General features: G+C 45.2%; 1 protein-coding gene across 1 annotated transcript; it reads left to right on the top strand.

The window, feature by feature from the left end:
• Nucleotides 1-885: 885 nt before the first annotated feature.
• On the top strand, nucleotides 886-12,485 carry LOC144698513 (uncharacterized). The gene is made up of 4 exons (XM_078570451.1): nucleotides 886-1,016; nucleotides 5,666-6,481; nucleotides 11,480-11,556; nucleotides 11,716-12,485. Exons 1-4 carry the CDS (start codon nucleotides 886-888, stop codon nucleotides 12,483-12,485), a joined length of 1,794 nt encoding a protein of 597 aa, XP_078426577.1.
• Nucleotides 12,486-14,193: the final 1,708 nt, after the last annotated feature.

Genomic DNA, 14,193 nt, shown 5'->3' with positions numbered 1-14,193 from the left:
TTGCTCCAGCATTAATGACCATGCCTGAAGTTCCCTCGTTCCCAAACTCTGAATTTCTCCCCCTAAACAGTGCAGTAGATGCCGGGATGCTGAATAAATTTAAGGAGGAGATAGACAGATTTTTAATTAGTAATGGGTTGAAAGGTTATGGGGAGAGGGCGGGAAATTGGAGTTGAGGCCGAAATGAGATTAGCCATGATCGTATTGAATGGCGGGGCAGGCTCGAGGGGCTGAATTGCTTATTTCTGCTCCTAGTTCTTATGTAGACCTCTCCCTTTGTCTGCCACATTTCCCTCCTTTAAGTCACTTGAGTATTGCTTAAAAAAAAAGACATTCTGTCAAAACTTTTATCTTGTACTCATCAGGACAGACGCAAGGACACTGAATTTCAAAGATTATCAGTCGGGCTCAAAATGTGGCTCACTTATGCTTGCTAGAAGCTACATATATTCATACACAGGGACCTGTCCACTGCAGACAGAAGGAGCATATCCAGGGATGGGGCCGTTTGTTGAATTAAACAAAAGCATGGAGGATGATAGCTCTTTGGTGCATTCTCCATGGTAATGCCTTGACCAATCAGAGCTGACTGGCTAAACCAGTCAACACCCTTTCCTTGTGCAGCATAAATTGTTCGTTGAGAAATTTGGGTTTTTTGCATCTGTCCAGAGGAGTGCAACATGAAATATCAGCAATATGTCTCCCTTTTTCAGTAATACTTAAATTCTGTACTATTGAGTGACTGTGGGTTTATAATTCTATTGTTGCTGATCTAAAACTCCTGGTGAACACACATTTTATGAACGTCTCCCTCGGGTTGTTGTTCATTGTCTCCGAAAGGATGGCGGCTGCGCATGCGCCTGTCCCGACATTACCCCTATAAAGATGGCGGCCGCGCATGCGCCCGTCCCGACATTACCCTATAAAGATGGCGGCCGTTTACTCGGGCCTACCTCCCGTAGCGCCGAGCAAACCCGAGACTGGTGGCTTTTTATTGAGGGTTTGGGGCCGGTACCGTAAGTTTATGAAAGTTCCAAACTCACCCGCCGGCCCTATCTCTGTTCACAGGTTTATTTTCGGCCCTGGATCCGCACTCGGTACTTGTCAAACCCGGATTTTAAATCCGTTCGTTCGAGCTCTCTTCCCGTCTGTCTCCACCGATTGCGCATGCTCCGACTCCAAATGATTGGCGGCAGCTCCGGACCAATAGAAAGAAGAGGAGGAGGTGGAGGACGGAGCGGGAGCAGCTGGTCCTCCAGCCAATCGGAATGAATGAGGGACGGAGCCTGTTGGGAGTGGAGCATGCGCAATGAGTGCGGGGGACCGGAACGAAAGCGGTGGAATTTAAAGTCCAGCGGGTGAGATAGAGCCGAGTGCAGGAGAGGAATGGAGCCGGAGGGTGGACTGGGAGGGTTCACAAACACCCGGTGTAGGTCTCCAAACCCGGATTACAAACTCCCGGAGCCCAGTTTACACCCAGTGTTTGGAAACTCCTTTTACAGGGGGTTAGAAGGGGAGGATTTACACACAGCAAACTCCAACCCAGAGAAATGTTTGTCTCTTTGGACTGACCTGCTGAAACACATTGAATTCACACTGGCGACAGGCTGTTCAGTTGCTCACAGTGTGGTAAGAGGTTCAGGACATCATTCTACCCGCTGAGACACCAGCGCATTCACACTGACAAGAGACATTTTAAATTACCAGAGTGTGAGAAGTGCTTTAAAAGGTGTGGGGAACCTTGCGGGGAGATTTGCTCGTGCTGTCGGTGGGCTCTTAAACAATTTTGGCATGGGGGTGGGATACTGAGTGGAGGTATAGTAGGGGGTGATGTACATACAAGTATATAAGAAAAAACAAGTCAGTCTGGAAGGCAGGGTGCACATAGTCAAGTTAAGGCACAAGGCAACATGGCAAGGCTGGAGGACATTTATTTTAATGTAAGGAGTGTTGTGAGGAAGGCAGATGAGTTGCAGATGCTGATTAACACATGGGGATATGATATCATTACTATCACGGCGACATGGCTGAGGGAGGGGCAGGACTGGCAGCTCAATATTCCGAGGTATAGAATCTTCAGGTGAGACAGGAAGGGGGCGGAGGTTGTAAAAGAGATGGTGGTGTCACAATATTGATCAAGGAGACAATTACTGCAGTAAGGAGGGATGGTATCTTAGAAGGTTCCTTAAATCAGGCCGTATAGGTCGAACTTAAAAACAAAAAGGGGGCAATGACATTGTTGGGAGCATACTATAGACCCCCAAACAGTCAGGGAGAGATAGAAGGGCAGATATGTAGGCAAATCTCAGAAGTGTCAAAATAATAGGGTAATAATAGTCGGGTATTTCAACTTCCCCAATATTAACTGGGATAGACAAAGTGTGAAAGACTTTGAGGGGGCTGAATTCTTCAAATGTATCCAGGAGAGATTTTCAAGCCAGCGCATAAAAAGTCCTACAAGAGAGGTGCTGGACCTTCTTTTAGAGAACAATGCTGGGCAAGTTGTAGAAGTGTCAGTGGGGGAGCAGTTCAGTGATAATGACCATAACTCAGTAAGATTTAAGTAGTTATGGAAAAGGACGAAGATAGATCGAAAATAAGGGTTTTGAATTGGGGGAAGGCCAATTTCAATATGATAAGACAAGACCTGGTCAAAGCAACTGGCAGCAGCTACTTGTAGGAAAATCAACATCAGAGCAGTGGGAGTCATTCAAAAAGGAAATAGTGAGAGTGCAGGGCCAACATTTTCCCACAAAGGACCGACAAGTCCAGAGAAACCGGGATGTTGAGGAATTGACAGGATTAGATAAGGGGGAAAAAAAGGGAAGCTTATACCAAGGGCTCAAAACAGCAGGAGCCCTTGATGGGTAGAGAAAGTGCAGGGGGTTACTTAAAAAAGAAATTAGGAAGGCGAAGAGGGGGCATGAAAAACACAGCTGGGTGAAATAAGTTAAAATCCAAAGGCATTTTATAAGTATATTCGGGGCAAGAGGATAACCAGGGAAAGATTAGGGCCCATCAGGGACCAAAATGGCAATCTGTGTGAGGAAGCTGGAAGATGTAGGTGAGGTTTTAAATGAGTACTTTGCATCTGTATTAACTATACAGAAGGACGATTTAGATATAGAAATCAGGGAGGGGGACTGTGATATACTTCAACAAATGAGTATTGAGAGGGAGGAGGTATTAGTGGTTTTATTGGGCCTTAAAAGTGTATTAATCCCCAGGCCCAGATGAGATGTATCCCAGGTGCTGTGGGAGGCAAGGGAGGAGATTGCTGGGGCCCTGACATTAATTTTCAAATCCTCTCTGGTCACAAGAGAAGGACCAGAGGACAGCTAATGTGGTACCATTATTAAGGAAGAATGGTAGGGATAAACCAGGGAGCTAATAGGCCAGCGAGTCCAACATCAGTGGTAGGGAAACCTTTGGAAACGTTCTGAGGGACAGAATTAATCCCCACGTGGAGAGGCAATAATTAATCAAGGATAGTCAGCGTGGCTTTGTCAGTGAGAGATCATGTCTAACAAATTTGATTGAATTTTTCGAGGAGGTGACGAGGTGTGTCGATGAGGGTAGTTCAATTGATGTAGTCCACATGGAATTCTCTAAGGCTTTTGACAAGGTCTGGCATGGGAGACAGGTCCAGAAGGTAAAAGCCCAAGTGATCCAGGACAATTTGGCAAATTGGATCCAGAATTAGCTCAGTGTCGGGAGGCAGAGGGTGATGGTCAAAGGTTGTTTTTGTGACTGGAAGCCTGTGTCCAGTGGCGTACTGCAGGGTTTGGTGCTGGGTCCCTTGTTGTTTTTAGTGGACATTAATGATGTAGACATGAATGTAGGAGGTATGATCAGTAAGTTCACAGGTAACACAAAAAAATCACTAGGGTGGTAAATAGCGAGGAGGAAACCCTTAGACTACAGGACAATATAGACGGGCTGGTCAGATGGGCAGAACACTGGAAAATGGAACTTAATCCCAAAAAGTGTGAGATGATGCATTTCGGGAGGACTAACTAGGCAATGAGCATATGATGAATGGTAGGACCCGGGAAATACAGACCCTTGGTGTGCATGTCCATAGATCCTTGAACATAAGAACTAGGAGCAGGAGGGGGCAGTTCAGCCCCTCGAGCCTGCCCCGCCATTCATTATAATCATGGCTGATCTCATTTTGGCCTCAACTCCAATTTCCCTCCCTCACCCCATAACCTTTCAACCCATTACTAATTAAGTCCGTGTGGTGAAGATGCTCGCACAATGCTGTTAGGTAAGGAGCTACAGGTTATTCACCCAGCGATGAGGAAGGGACATTGATATATCTCCAAATCAACAACAACAATTTGTGTTTATATCACACATTTATTGTTATATAGTTTACCAAGACATTTCACAGAAATGTTAGAAACCAAGGAGATACTCGGGCAGGTGGCCAATAATTTGGTCAAAGAGGTCGGTCTGAAGGAGTATCTTAAAGGATGCAAATGAGGCAGCGAGGCAGAGAGGTTTAGGGAGGGAATTCTAGAGTCTTGGAAACTGACAGAATGGCAACCAGTGATCGAATTATTAAAATCAGTAATTCTCGAATTCGAGAAGAGCAGATATCTCGGGAGGATTGTGAGGCTGGAGGAGGTTACAGAGATATGAATGATCACAACCATGGAGGAAAACAAGGATGAGAATGTGAAAATTTAGGTGCTGCTTAAATGAGTGCCTTCAAATCATTTGTATAGTTTGTGAATGGCTGTGGGCCAAGCACTGATCTTTGTAGTATCCCACAAATAACAGCCTGTCATCCTGAGAATGAGACATTTATTCCGACTCTCTGTTTTCTGTCGGTTCACCAATTCTCAATCTATAACAGGATATTACCCCAATCCCATACACTTGAATTCTGTTTATTGACATCCTGTGCTTTGTTTAGTAACCTTCTCTCTCTGTCTCTCCCACTCCTCTCTCTCTTTCTCTCTCTGTCACATTGAATTCTCCAGCCCAGTGGGTTGTGGATGCTCCATCATTGAATATATTTCCAGCTGAGATGGAGAGATTTTTGGTGTCTCAGGGAGTCGAGGGATATGGGGAGTGGGTGGGAAAGTGGAGTTGAAGCCCAAGATCAGCCACGATCGTATTGAATGGTGGAGCAGGCTCGACGGGGTGTTAGGTCTTCTCTTGTTCCTATTTTGTATGTTCTTATAGAGGCCAGAGTCTTGTGTTGGCCCAGACCGGGTGGCAGGTTCCCTCCCCTGATGGACATTAGTGAACCAGTTAGGTTTTTATGACGATCCAGCAGTTTTCATGGTCACTTTTTCCCAGTGCCGGCCCCACAAATTCCCAGATTCATTCAGCTCAATTTCACAACCTGCCTTTGCGTTTTTGTGGGTGTTCTCTCACTCCCTTTTTCTGTTTTAAATCAATTCCACAGGGGATTAGAAGGGGAGGATTTGCAGTCACGAAACTGAAACCAAACATCACATCAGGATCTGATGGAGTCGCCTAATTCATCTTAAACTGAGTATCTTCAGATTTTGAATATGGAAGGAAAAAGCACCGTTCACAGTGGGGAGAAACCGTACACGTGTTCGGTGTGTGGACGAGGCTTCAGCCGATCATCTGACCTGATGGAGCATAAATGCAGTCACAATGGAGAGAAACCATGGAAATCTAGGGACTGTGGGAAGAGATTCAAATCCCCATTGGAACTGGGAACTCATTGGTGCACTCACACTGGGGATAGACCATTCACTTGCTCTGACCATGGGAAGGGATTCACTCAGTCATCCAACCTGCTGCTGCACCAGAGAGTTCACACTGGAGAGAGGCCATTTACCTGCTCCGAATGTGGGAAGGGATTCAGTCAGTCATCCGACCTGCTACTGCACCAGAGAGTTCACACTGGAGAGAGGCCATTTACCTGCTCCGAATGTGGGAAGGGATTCAGTCAGTCATCCGGCCTGCTGAGACACCAAAGAGTTCACACTGGAGACAGGCCATTTACCTGCTCTGAATGTGGGAAGGGATTCATTCAGTCATCCGACTGGCTGAGTCACCAGAGAGTTCACACTGGAGAGAGGCCATTTACCTGCTCCGAATGTGGGAAGGGATTCAGTCAGTCATCCGGCCTGCTGCTGCACCAGAGAGTTCACACTTGCGAGAGGCCATTTATCTGCTCCGAATGTGGGAAGGGATTCAGTCAGTCATCCGGCCTGCTGAGACACCAGAGAGTTCACACTGGAGAGAGGCCATTTACCTGCTCCGAATGTGGCAAGGGATTCAGTCAGTCATCTGGCCTGCTGAGTCACCAGAGAGTTCACACTGGAGAGAGGCCATTTACCTGCTCCGAATGTGGGAAGGGATTCAGTCAGTCATCCGGCCTGCTGCTGCACCAGAGAGTTCACACTGGAGAGAGGCCATTTACCTGCTCCGAATGTGGGAAGGGATTCAGTCAGTCATCCGGCCTGCTGAGACACCAGAGAGTTCACAAGTAACTGTCGTGATGGAATTTTGCTCTTAATAACATTCAGGACTGAAGTATGTTCATTATAGTGTGTTTCTGTAGACACTAATAAACTGCAGCCCACTTCGATAAAAGTCAAATAAATCAGCATTGTGTTAAACACAATGCGTTGAACCTTTTTTACTATTTTTAACACGTTAGTTCCTTTTTGATGTTAATAAACTCCAGCCCAGTTACAGATTATGTATAAAATTGGAATAAATCAGCTTTGCGATGAACAGTTGAGTCGTTTTGATATTTCTAGCACAAGTTAGTTCCTTTTGAAGGGCTCTCCCTCTCCCCTGTCTCTTCCATCTTCACCGCCAGCAACAAGTGTGAGGAGCTCATGGAGCTTCTTTGTCACTAAGATTGAGACAATCTGATCAGCTGCCTCTGCTGCTTCCCTCCTTCCACTAGCCCACTGGGACAAACTATCTCTAAAGATACCCCTCGTCCGAGCCTGAACTCATGATTAAATGACAAAGGGGATGATGGTGCAAGGCAGCATTGGGTGATAATGAGACAAGGAAATAAACTAATGGGACAAGTGGAGAAACAACACAGGCCCAGAGGAGGGATGAATGGTAAAAGAAGAACCATTACCAGCACCTACTGTCAGAAAAAATGGGAGCAGTGGTTATGATCTGAAATTGTCAAAATGAAGGTTGAGTCCAGAAGGATGTAAAGTGTCCAATGAAAGATGGGCTGCTGTTCCTCGAGCTTCCATTGAGCTTCATTGGAACAGTGCAGGAGGCTGAGGTCAAAGTGGGAGTGGGTGGAGAATAAACTGGTAAATGACCAGGACCTCAGGGTCACACTTGGAGACTGAAAGGTGATGTTCCACAAAGCAGTTACCCAATTGGGATTTAATCTCCTCAATGTAGAGAAAACCGTACTGTGGTCAGTGAATAGACAATACTGAATAGCAAGAAGTACCAGTTAATCACTGTGCCCCTTGGAAAGTGTTTTGGGCCCTGCTGCATCTGCTGTGCCTGAATGGAAATGATTCACAGTAATGTTAATAAGAACACAAGAAATAGGAGCAGGGTTGGACTAAAAGGCCTGCTCCACCATTAAATGTTCTTCCAGCTCAACTCCACTTTCCCATCCTATCACCATATCCCTTAGTGCCCAAATATTTATGGATTTCCATCTCGAACATATCAAGATGGAGAACAACAGACTCAGTGCAACTATTAATCTGGGAAATGCACAAACAAGGTGCATGTGAATTACAAATTCACCTCTTCACTGCTTGGTAATCATGTTAAATGAGCTTTACACTGGCCCGATGCTGAAATCTAGTCATTCTCTGACAGGTATTCTTAATGGTATAATTAGCAAATTTAGAATGAAAAATATTTTCTGCTTCACTGTAAGGCTGAGAGACAACTTTGTAATTGATTCACAATGTCACAGACTGGCTCATTAGATCTGCTCATTTCATCTAATCTTATTTTCAGCTAATGGGAGAATGGCTGAAACAGGGGATGGTGAATAACAGCTCGAAACCACAGTCCCCTCTCCCACTGCCATAATGGTCCTTACAACATACAGGAATTTGGGACAATGTGACTTAGATGCTCAGATTAGCTCTGTCTCCATATTATAGGAAGGAGCGAAGCACTGGGGATGGTGCAAAAAGGATTTACTGGAATGATGCCAGAATTGGAAAATATGTCAAATTCACAAAGATTTAACAGATTGAAAAGTTTTTCTCTGGAAAAGAAAGTGAGGGATGACCTGACTAAGGCCTTTAAGATAATGAAAGGGGTTGACAGGGTAGAGAAGTGGAAGAGTTTTCCACTTGTAGATGGTTGAGAATAAATATACATTAGTCATCAATAAATCTAATGCACAATTCATATGCAACTTCTTCAATCAGAGATAAAAGCAGAAAATCATGGAAATACTCAGCACATCCAGGAGAATCTGTGAATTGAGAAATAGAGTTAAGTTTTCAAGCCTGCTCACTGATGCAGTGCAGTTCTGATGGAAAGTCACAGCCCTGAAATTTAAATACATCTTTCACTCTCCACAGATCTGCTGAAAATTCCAATATTTTGTTTTTCTATTTCAAGATTTAGAGCACCACCTTTCTCTAACTGTGGTTGAGAATGTAGAGCACTATCTTAGAAGGGTTTGAGATCCCAGTGTGAGCTGAAACTCATGTTTCAAAATCACACCATGAAATCACACCAGCTAAATGTGGAAATGGATTTACCTCGTTATTCCATTTTCTGACACAGCAGGCACAGTCACACCTGTGGGAGACCATTCAGATACTTCATGTGTGCAACCCTTTGCTCACTGCCCACCTGCTAACACTCCAGTTTTAGAAGGTCAAAGGATTAGATCCACAATTGCTACATTCCAGCTGACAAGACAGAGTTTCAGTAGTCAGAATATGGGAAGAAAAAGCACTTGTCTGCGCCGCTGCTGAGACTCCAGTGAGTTCAGATCTAACTGTCAGGGTTTGTTCTGTTGTTAATTACACCCAGGACAGAACTATGGTGGAGGGGCCGTGCACAATGGTTGCCATATCAATATTAATAATTTTATATATTGGCCCTATGGCGCCAATCATCATCGGATCATAAAACATAGTTATCTTATCAGAAAAAGCCTTTCAATTGCGGTACGTTTACCCAGCATTCAGTGGGGGGCAGAATGTGCCCTATCCACACAACAGGCGGTGCTCGCGCAGGCGCAGTAGCTGGCAGTGACTGGTACATGCGCATTGCGATCTCTGACTGGAGCATGCGCAGTACCATCTGTACCTGGAGCTGGTGGAAGACGCTGAGAAATGGCGAACACAGGCGAATAAAAGGAGCCGGTGAGTGGGGAGGGATGGAGGCGGCGGAGTGGGCGGGGAGGCTTCATGAAGACCCTGTGAAGGTCTGAAATCTTCAATAAAAAGCTACCGGTCCTGCGGTTACACCGAATGGAGAGGGGACAACTCTGACCCGCGTCTCCTCTCGGAGACAGGCCCGAGTTAACAACCGCCATCTTCACAGGAGCAATGTGCAGCAGAGCGCATGCGCGGTCATCCTGGTCAGGCAGCAGGAGGAGAGGATACTGTGCATTTCTATCCTGGACTGACAGGGATGGATTTTGGAAACTCCTTTTACAGGGGGTTAGAAGGGGAGGATTTACACACAGCAAACTCAAACCAAGAGAAATGTTTGTCTCTTCTCAATTTCTATCTTGGACTGACGGTTAGTGTTTTTGTAAATTTCTGATACTGGATCTTAGAAGTGGAGGGTTGACAGACGGGAAACTCAAATCAAACATCAGTTCAGATCTGGCAGAGTCACTCGATTCATGAGGACCTGAATATCATCGGCCTTTAAATCTGGAAGGTAAACAGTTGGCCTGTCTGTCTGTGGGCAAAGGTTAATTGTAGAAGAAAGAATAATTAACTGGGGAAAGCCAACTTCAATAGGGTGGGAATGGATCTGACCCAGTAAAGTGGAATCAAAGGTTGGCAGGAGAAACTGTAATTGAGGAATGGGCTGCCTTAAAGAGGAAATAGATCAGACATTGTAACGACATATTCTTATAAATGAGGAAGGTGTGGCTAACATATCCACAGCTCACTAAATAAGAGAAGAGATTAAGATGAAGATGAATAAGTCTGCTAACAGAGATATCAGGTGGCTAATACAACTGAGAGACAGGATAAAGAAAGAATATTCAGAGAGAAATTGGAAAAAGAAAGTAAGAGAAGCAAAGAGAGAGTATGAGAAGAGACTGGCAGCTAACATGGAAGGAAATCAAAACGCTTTCTCTGGCTGATACCTAGTAACAGGGTGGTAAAAGGAGAAAGGGGCTGATTAGGGATTTATGCAAAGGTGATTTACCCATTGGGACAGGGGGTATGGATGAGGTATAAATGAATATTTGGCATCTGTCTGTACCAAAGAAGATGATGCTGCACAGGTCATGGTTAAAGAGGAGGTAGTTCAAACACTTGTGATGTTTAATATTGATAAGGAGAAGGTATTATATAGGCTGTCTGATAAAGTTGACAAGGCACCAGGATTAGATGAGTTGTATCCAAGGATACTGAGGGAATTCAGAATGGAAATTGTGGAGGCACTGACCATATTATTCCAATCTCCTTCAGACCCATGAGTGGTGACAGAGGACAGGAGAATTCCAAATCATACACCTTTGTTCAAAAAGGGTGTAATGATAAGCCCAGCAACTTCCAGACCAGTCAGTTTAACCTTGGGAGTGATAATTCTGGACAAAATTAATAGTCACTTAAGCAAATGTGGGCTAATTCAGGGAAGCCAGCTCAAGTTTGTTAAGGGAAAATCATGTTAAACTAACTTGCTTCAGGTTTTTCAAGAGGTAACAGTGTGGTTGATGAGGGTAATGCTGTTAATGTGGTGTACACGGTCTTCCAAATGGCATTTGATAAAGTGCCACATAACAGACTTGTGAGCAAAGTTATAGCTTATAGAACAAAATGGGCAGCAGCAACATGGGTACAAAATTAACCGAGTGACAGGAAACAGAGAGTAATGATTTTTCAGAATGGAGGAAGGTTGAAAGTGGATTTCCCCAGGAGTCAGTGTTAGGACTCCTGCTCCTATGACCTAGACCTTAGTGTTCAGGCACAATTTTGAAATTTATGGGCACAGACTGTGTAGAAGGTCCTTTCTCTGGTGGACCTTAGTGAACCAGTTGAGTTTTTGTGACAATCCAGCATCTTTCATGGTCACTTTTTCCTCGTGCCTGCCCCACAAATTCCCAGATTCATTCAGCTCAATTTCACAACCTGCCTTTGTGTTTTTGTGGGTTCTCTCTCACTCCCTCTTTCTGTTTTAAATCAATTCCACAGGATATTAGAAGGAGAGGATTTGCAGTCAAGAAACTGAAACCAAACATCACATCAGGATCTGATGGATTGCACAGTTTATCGTAGCCTGAATATCATCGGATTTTGAACATGGAAGGAAAAAGCACCGTTCACAGTGGGGAGAAACCATACACGTGTTGTGTTTGTGGACAAGGCTTCAGCCAATCATCTAATGTGGCAGGACATAAATGCAGTCCCAACAGGGAGAAACCGTGGAAATGTGGGGACTGTGGGAAGGGATTCAATTACATGGAAAGACATCAGTGCAGTCAAACAGCAGAGATATCGTTCATCTGCTCCGAGTGTGGGAAGGGATTCACTCGTTCATCCTACCTACTGAAACACCAGCGAGTTCACACTGACGAGAGACCTTTTAAATGCTTGGACTGCGGGAAGTGCTACAAAACTTCCTGGGAACTGATGTCCCATCAACGCGTTCACACTGACGAGAGACTGTTCAGCTGCTCTTACTGTGGGACTGGGTTCAGGCGATCATCTCATCTGACTGTGCACCAACCAATTCACACTGGGGAGAAGCCATTTATCTGTTCCAAGTGTGGGAAGGGATTCACTCAGTCATCCAACCTGCTGAGACACCAGCATGGTCACACTGGAGAGAGGCATTTCACCTTTTCAGAATGTGGGAAGGGATTCACTGATTCATCCCATCTGGTAACTCACCAGCGAGTTCACAGTGAGGAGAGACCTTTTCAATGTCCAGACTGCGGGAAGTGCTATAAAAGTTCCGGGGACCTGGTGTCCCATCAACGTGTTCACACTGACGAGAGACCTTTCAGGTGCTCTCACTGTGGGGCTGGATTCAGGCGATCAGCTAATCTTATTTCACACCAGCGAGTTCACACTGGTGGAGAGAGGCCGTTCACCTGCCCCGTGTGTGGGAAGGGATTTACTCAGTCATCCAACCTCCTGAAACACCAGCGAGTTCACAGTGGGGAGAGACCTTTCACCTGCTCCGAGTGTGGGAAAGGATTCACTCAGTCATCCAACCTCCTGAAACACCAGCGAGTTCACACTGGGGAGCGACCGTTCACCTGCTTTGAGTGTGGGAAAGGATTCACTCAGTCATCCAACCTGCTGAGACACCAGCAGGTTCACGAGTAACTACAGTGATTGAGTTTTGCAACTGAACCATGTTTCACTGGGGTCTGTTTCTGCTGATGTTAGTAAACTCCAGCCCAGTTATCGTTAATGTTCTGGATAAAAATAGAATCAATTAGCTTTCTATTAAATAGATGATGTTGAATCTTTTTACTATCCCTAAGACACTAGTTCCTTTTAAAGTGCTCTCCCTCTCCCCTGTCTCCTCCATCCTCACCTCCAACAACAAGTGTGAGGAGCTCATGGAGCTTCTTTGTCACTGAGATTGAGACAATCCGATCAGCTGCCTCTGCTGCTTCCCTCCCTTCCACTAGCCCACCGGGACAAACTGTCTCTAAAGATCCCCCATGTCCGAGTTCTGAACCCACATCTTTCTCCAGTTTCTCTCCCATCTCCCCTTCCTGCCCTCTCAGAGCTCACTTTGTCCATGAGACCCACCTCCTGCTCCATCGACCCTATTCCCACTAAACTGCTGATCACCCATTTTCCCCATGTTCATTGATATTAACGGTTCTCTCTCTCCTGGTACTGCCCATCTCTCCTTTAAATCTGCCATCATCACCTGTCCTCAATAAAACCAACACTTGACCCCACGATCCTATTAAACTCCCGCTCCAGCTCCCACCTCCTTTCGCTCTCCAAAGCCCTGATCACCTCCCAAATCCATGTCCACATTTCCCAGAACTCCATGTTTAAATCCCTCCAATAAGATCTCTGTCCCTGTCACGGTATCGAAATAGCTCTTCCCAAAGTCACCAATGACACCCGATGTGAATGTGACATTGTCCTTCTCGGCCTGTCTGCAGCCTCTAACAATGTGGACCAAACCGTCCTCCTCCAATGCCTCTGCACTGGTGGCCAGCTGGGTGGGACATGATGAAACAATGTACAAACAATTCAAGGGCTGACTGACTTCAAGAAATAACTGGACAAACTGGGAATGTCACCGTTACAACAAGGAGAGTCCGTGGTTTCAGAGAATGAACTGACAGAAGGGTGTTGTGGAGTATCTAAGACACTCGACATGAGTCAGCTGTGTGATGGAAAAGCAACATTAACGACAAATATCGGGATACAGGAGATCCCCAAAGACATCTCATCGATACAAGTTTCTCCCGTACGTTTGGAGTATTTTGTAGACATTACAGCATTGATCATGATTACAGAATGAACCGTGTGCCCTTGTTTATAATTTCGATCCTGTACATTCATGCCTATGTAGAACTGGTCTGCACCCATAGCTGGTTCCTCTGTTATTCCCCTCCCACCCCACACCACAAGTGCACTTCCTCCAACCTTCTCGACTTTCTAGTTCCTTCTCACTGTCTCCCTTTCCATCAAAAATCAGCAAATTGTTATAAAAATCAATGTAAAAATAATGTCTAACCTTGTAATCCCGACATTAGCAAGAAGTCCCCTTATGTCGCCGTTGGACATCTGTCCATTCGACCATACCCTAATCCTTCTGTAAATTAACCATGTCAGTTCGACTAAGCAGAATTATTAACTTGAAGTATGTATGTGTTAATGACGCATTCCCCCCTTTCAAGGGTTAGGACAGGTTAGGAAGAAGGTTCATATTGTCATCATTCAGAACAACCCAGATTACAAAGGAACAACTGATCTCAAAGACAACCTCTTGTCGTATGTGTGGAGGGGGTGTGCTGACTCAGGTTTAAAGGGGTGAAATGACATCACATTAAAATCTGGA

The sequence above is a fragment of the Cetorhinus maximus genome, chromosome 23, assembly GCF_964194155.1.
Source record: "Cetorhinus maximus chromosome 23, sCetMax3.hap1.1, whole genome shotgun sequence".
In the NCBI taxonomy this organism is placed as follows: Eukaryota; Metazoa; Chordata; class Chondrichthyes; order Lamniformes; family Cetorhinidae; genus Cetorhinus; species Cetorhinus maximus.
This window is presented reverse-complemented; position numbering and strand designations above follow the sequence as displayed.

What these genes read in the sequence shown, in the direction of transcription:
- LOC144698513 (XM_078570451.1), top strand. Translation starts at nt 886, where the DNA reads ATGGCGGCCGCGCATGCGCCCGTCCCGACATTACCCTATAAAGATGGC. An exon ending in GAGGGTTTGGGGCCGGTACC is followed by an intron (nt 1,017 to 5,665) that starts GTAAGTTTATGA and finishes ATGGAAATCTAG; the next exon opens with GGACTGTGGGAAGAGATTCA. An exon ending in AGACACCAGAGAGTTCACAA is followed by an intron (nt 6,482 to 11,479) that starts GTAACTGTCGTG and finishes CACCGTTCACAG; the next exon opens with TGGGGAGAAACCATACACGT.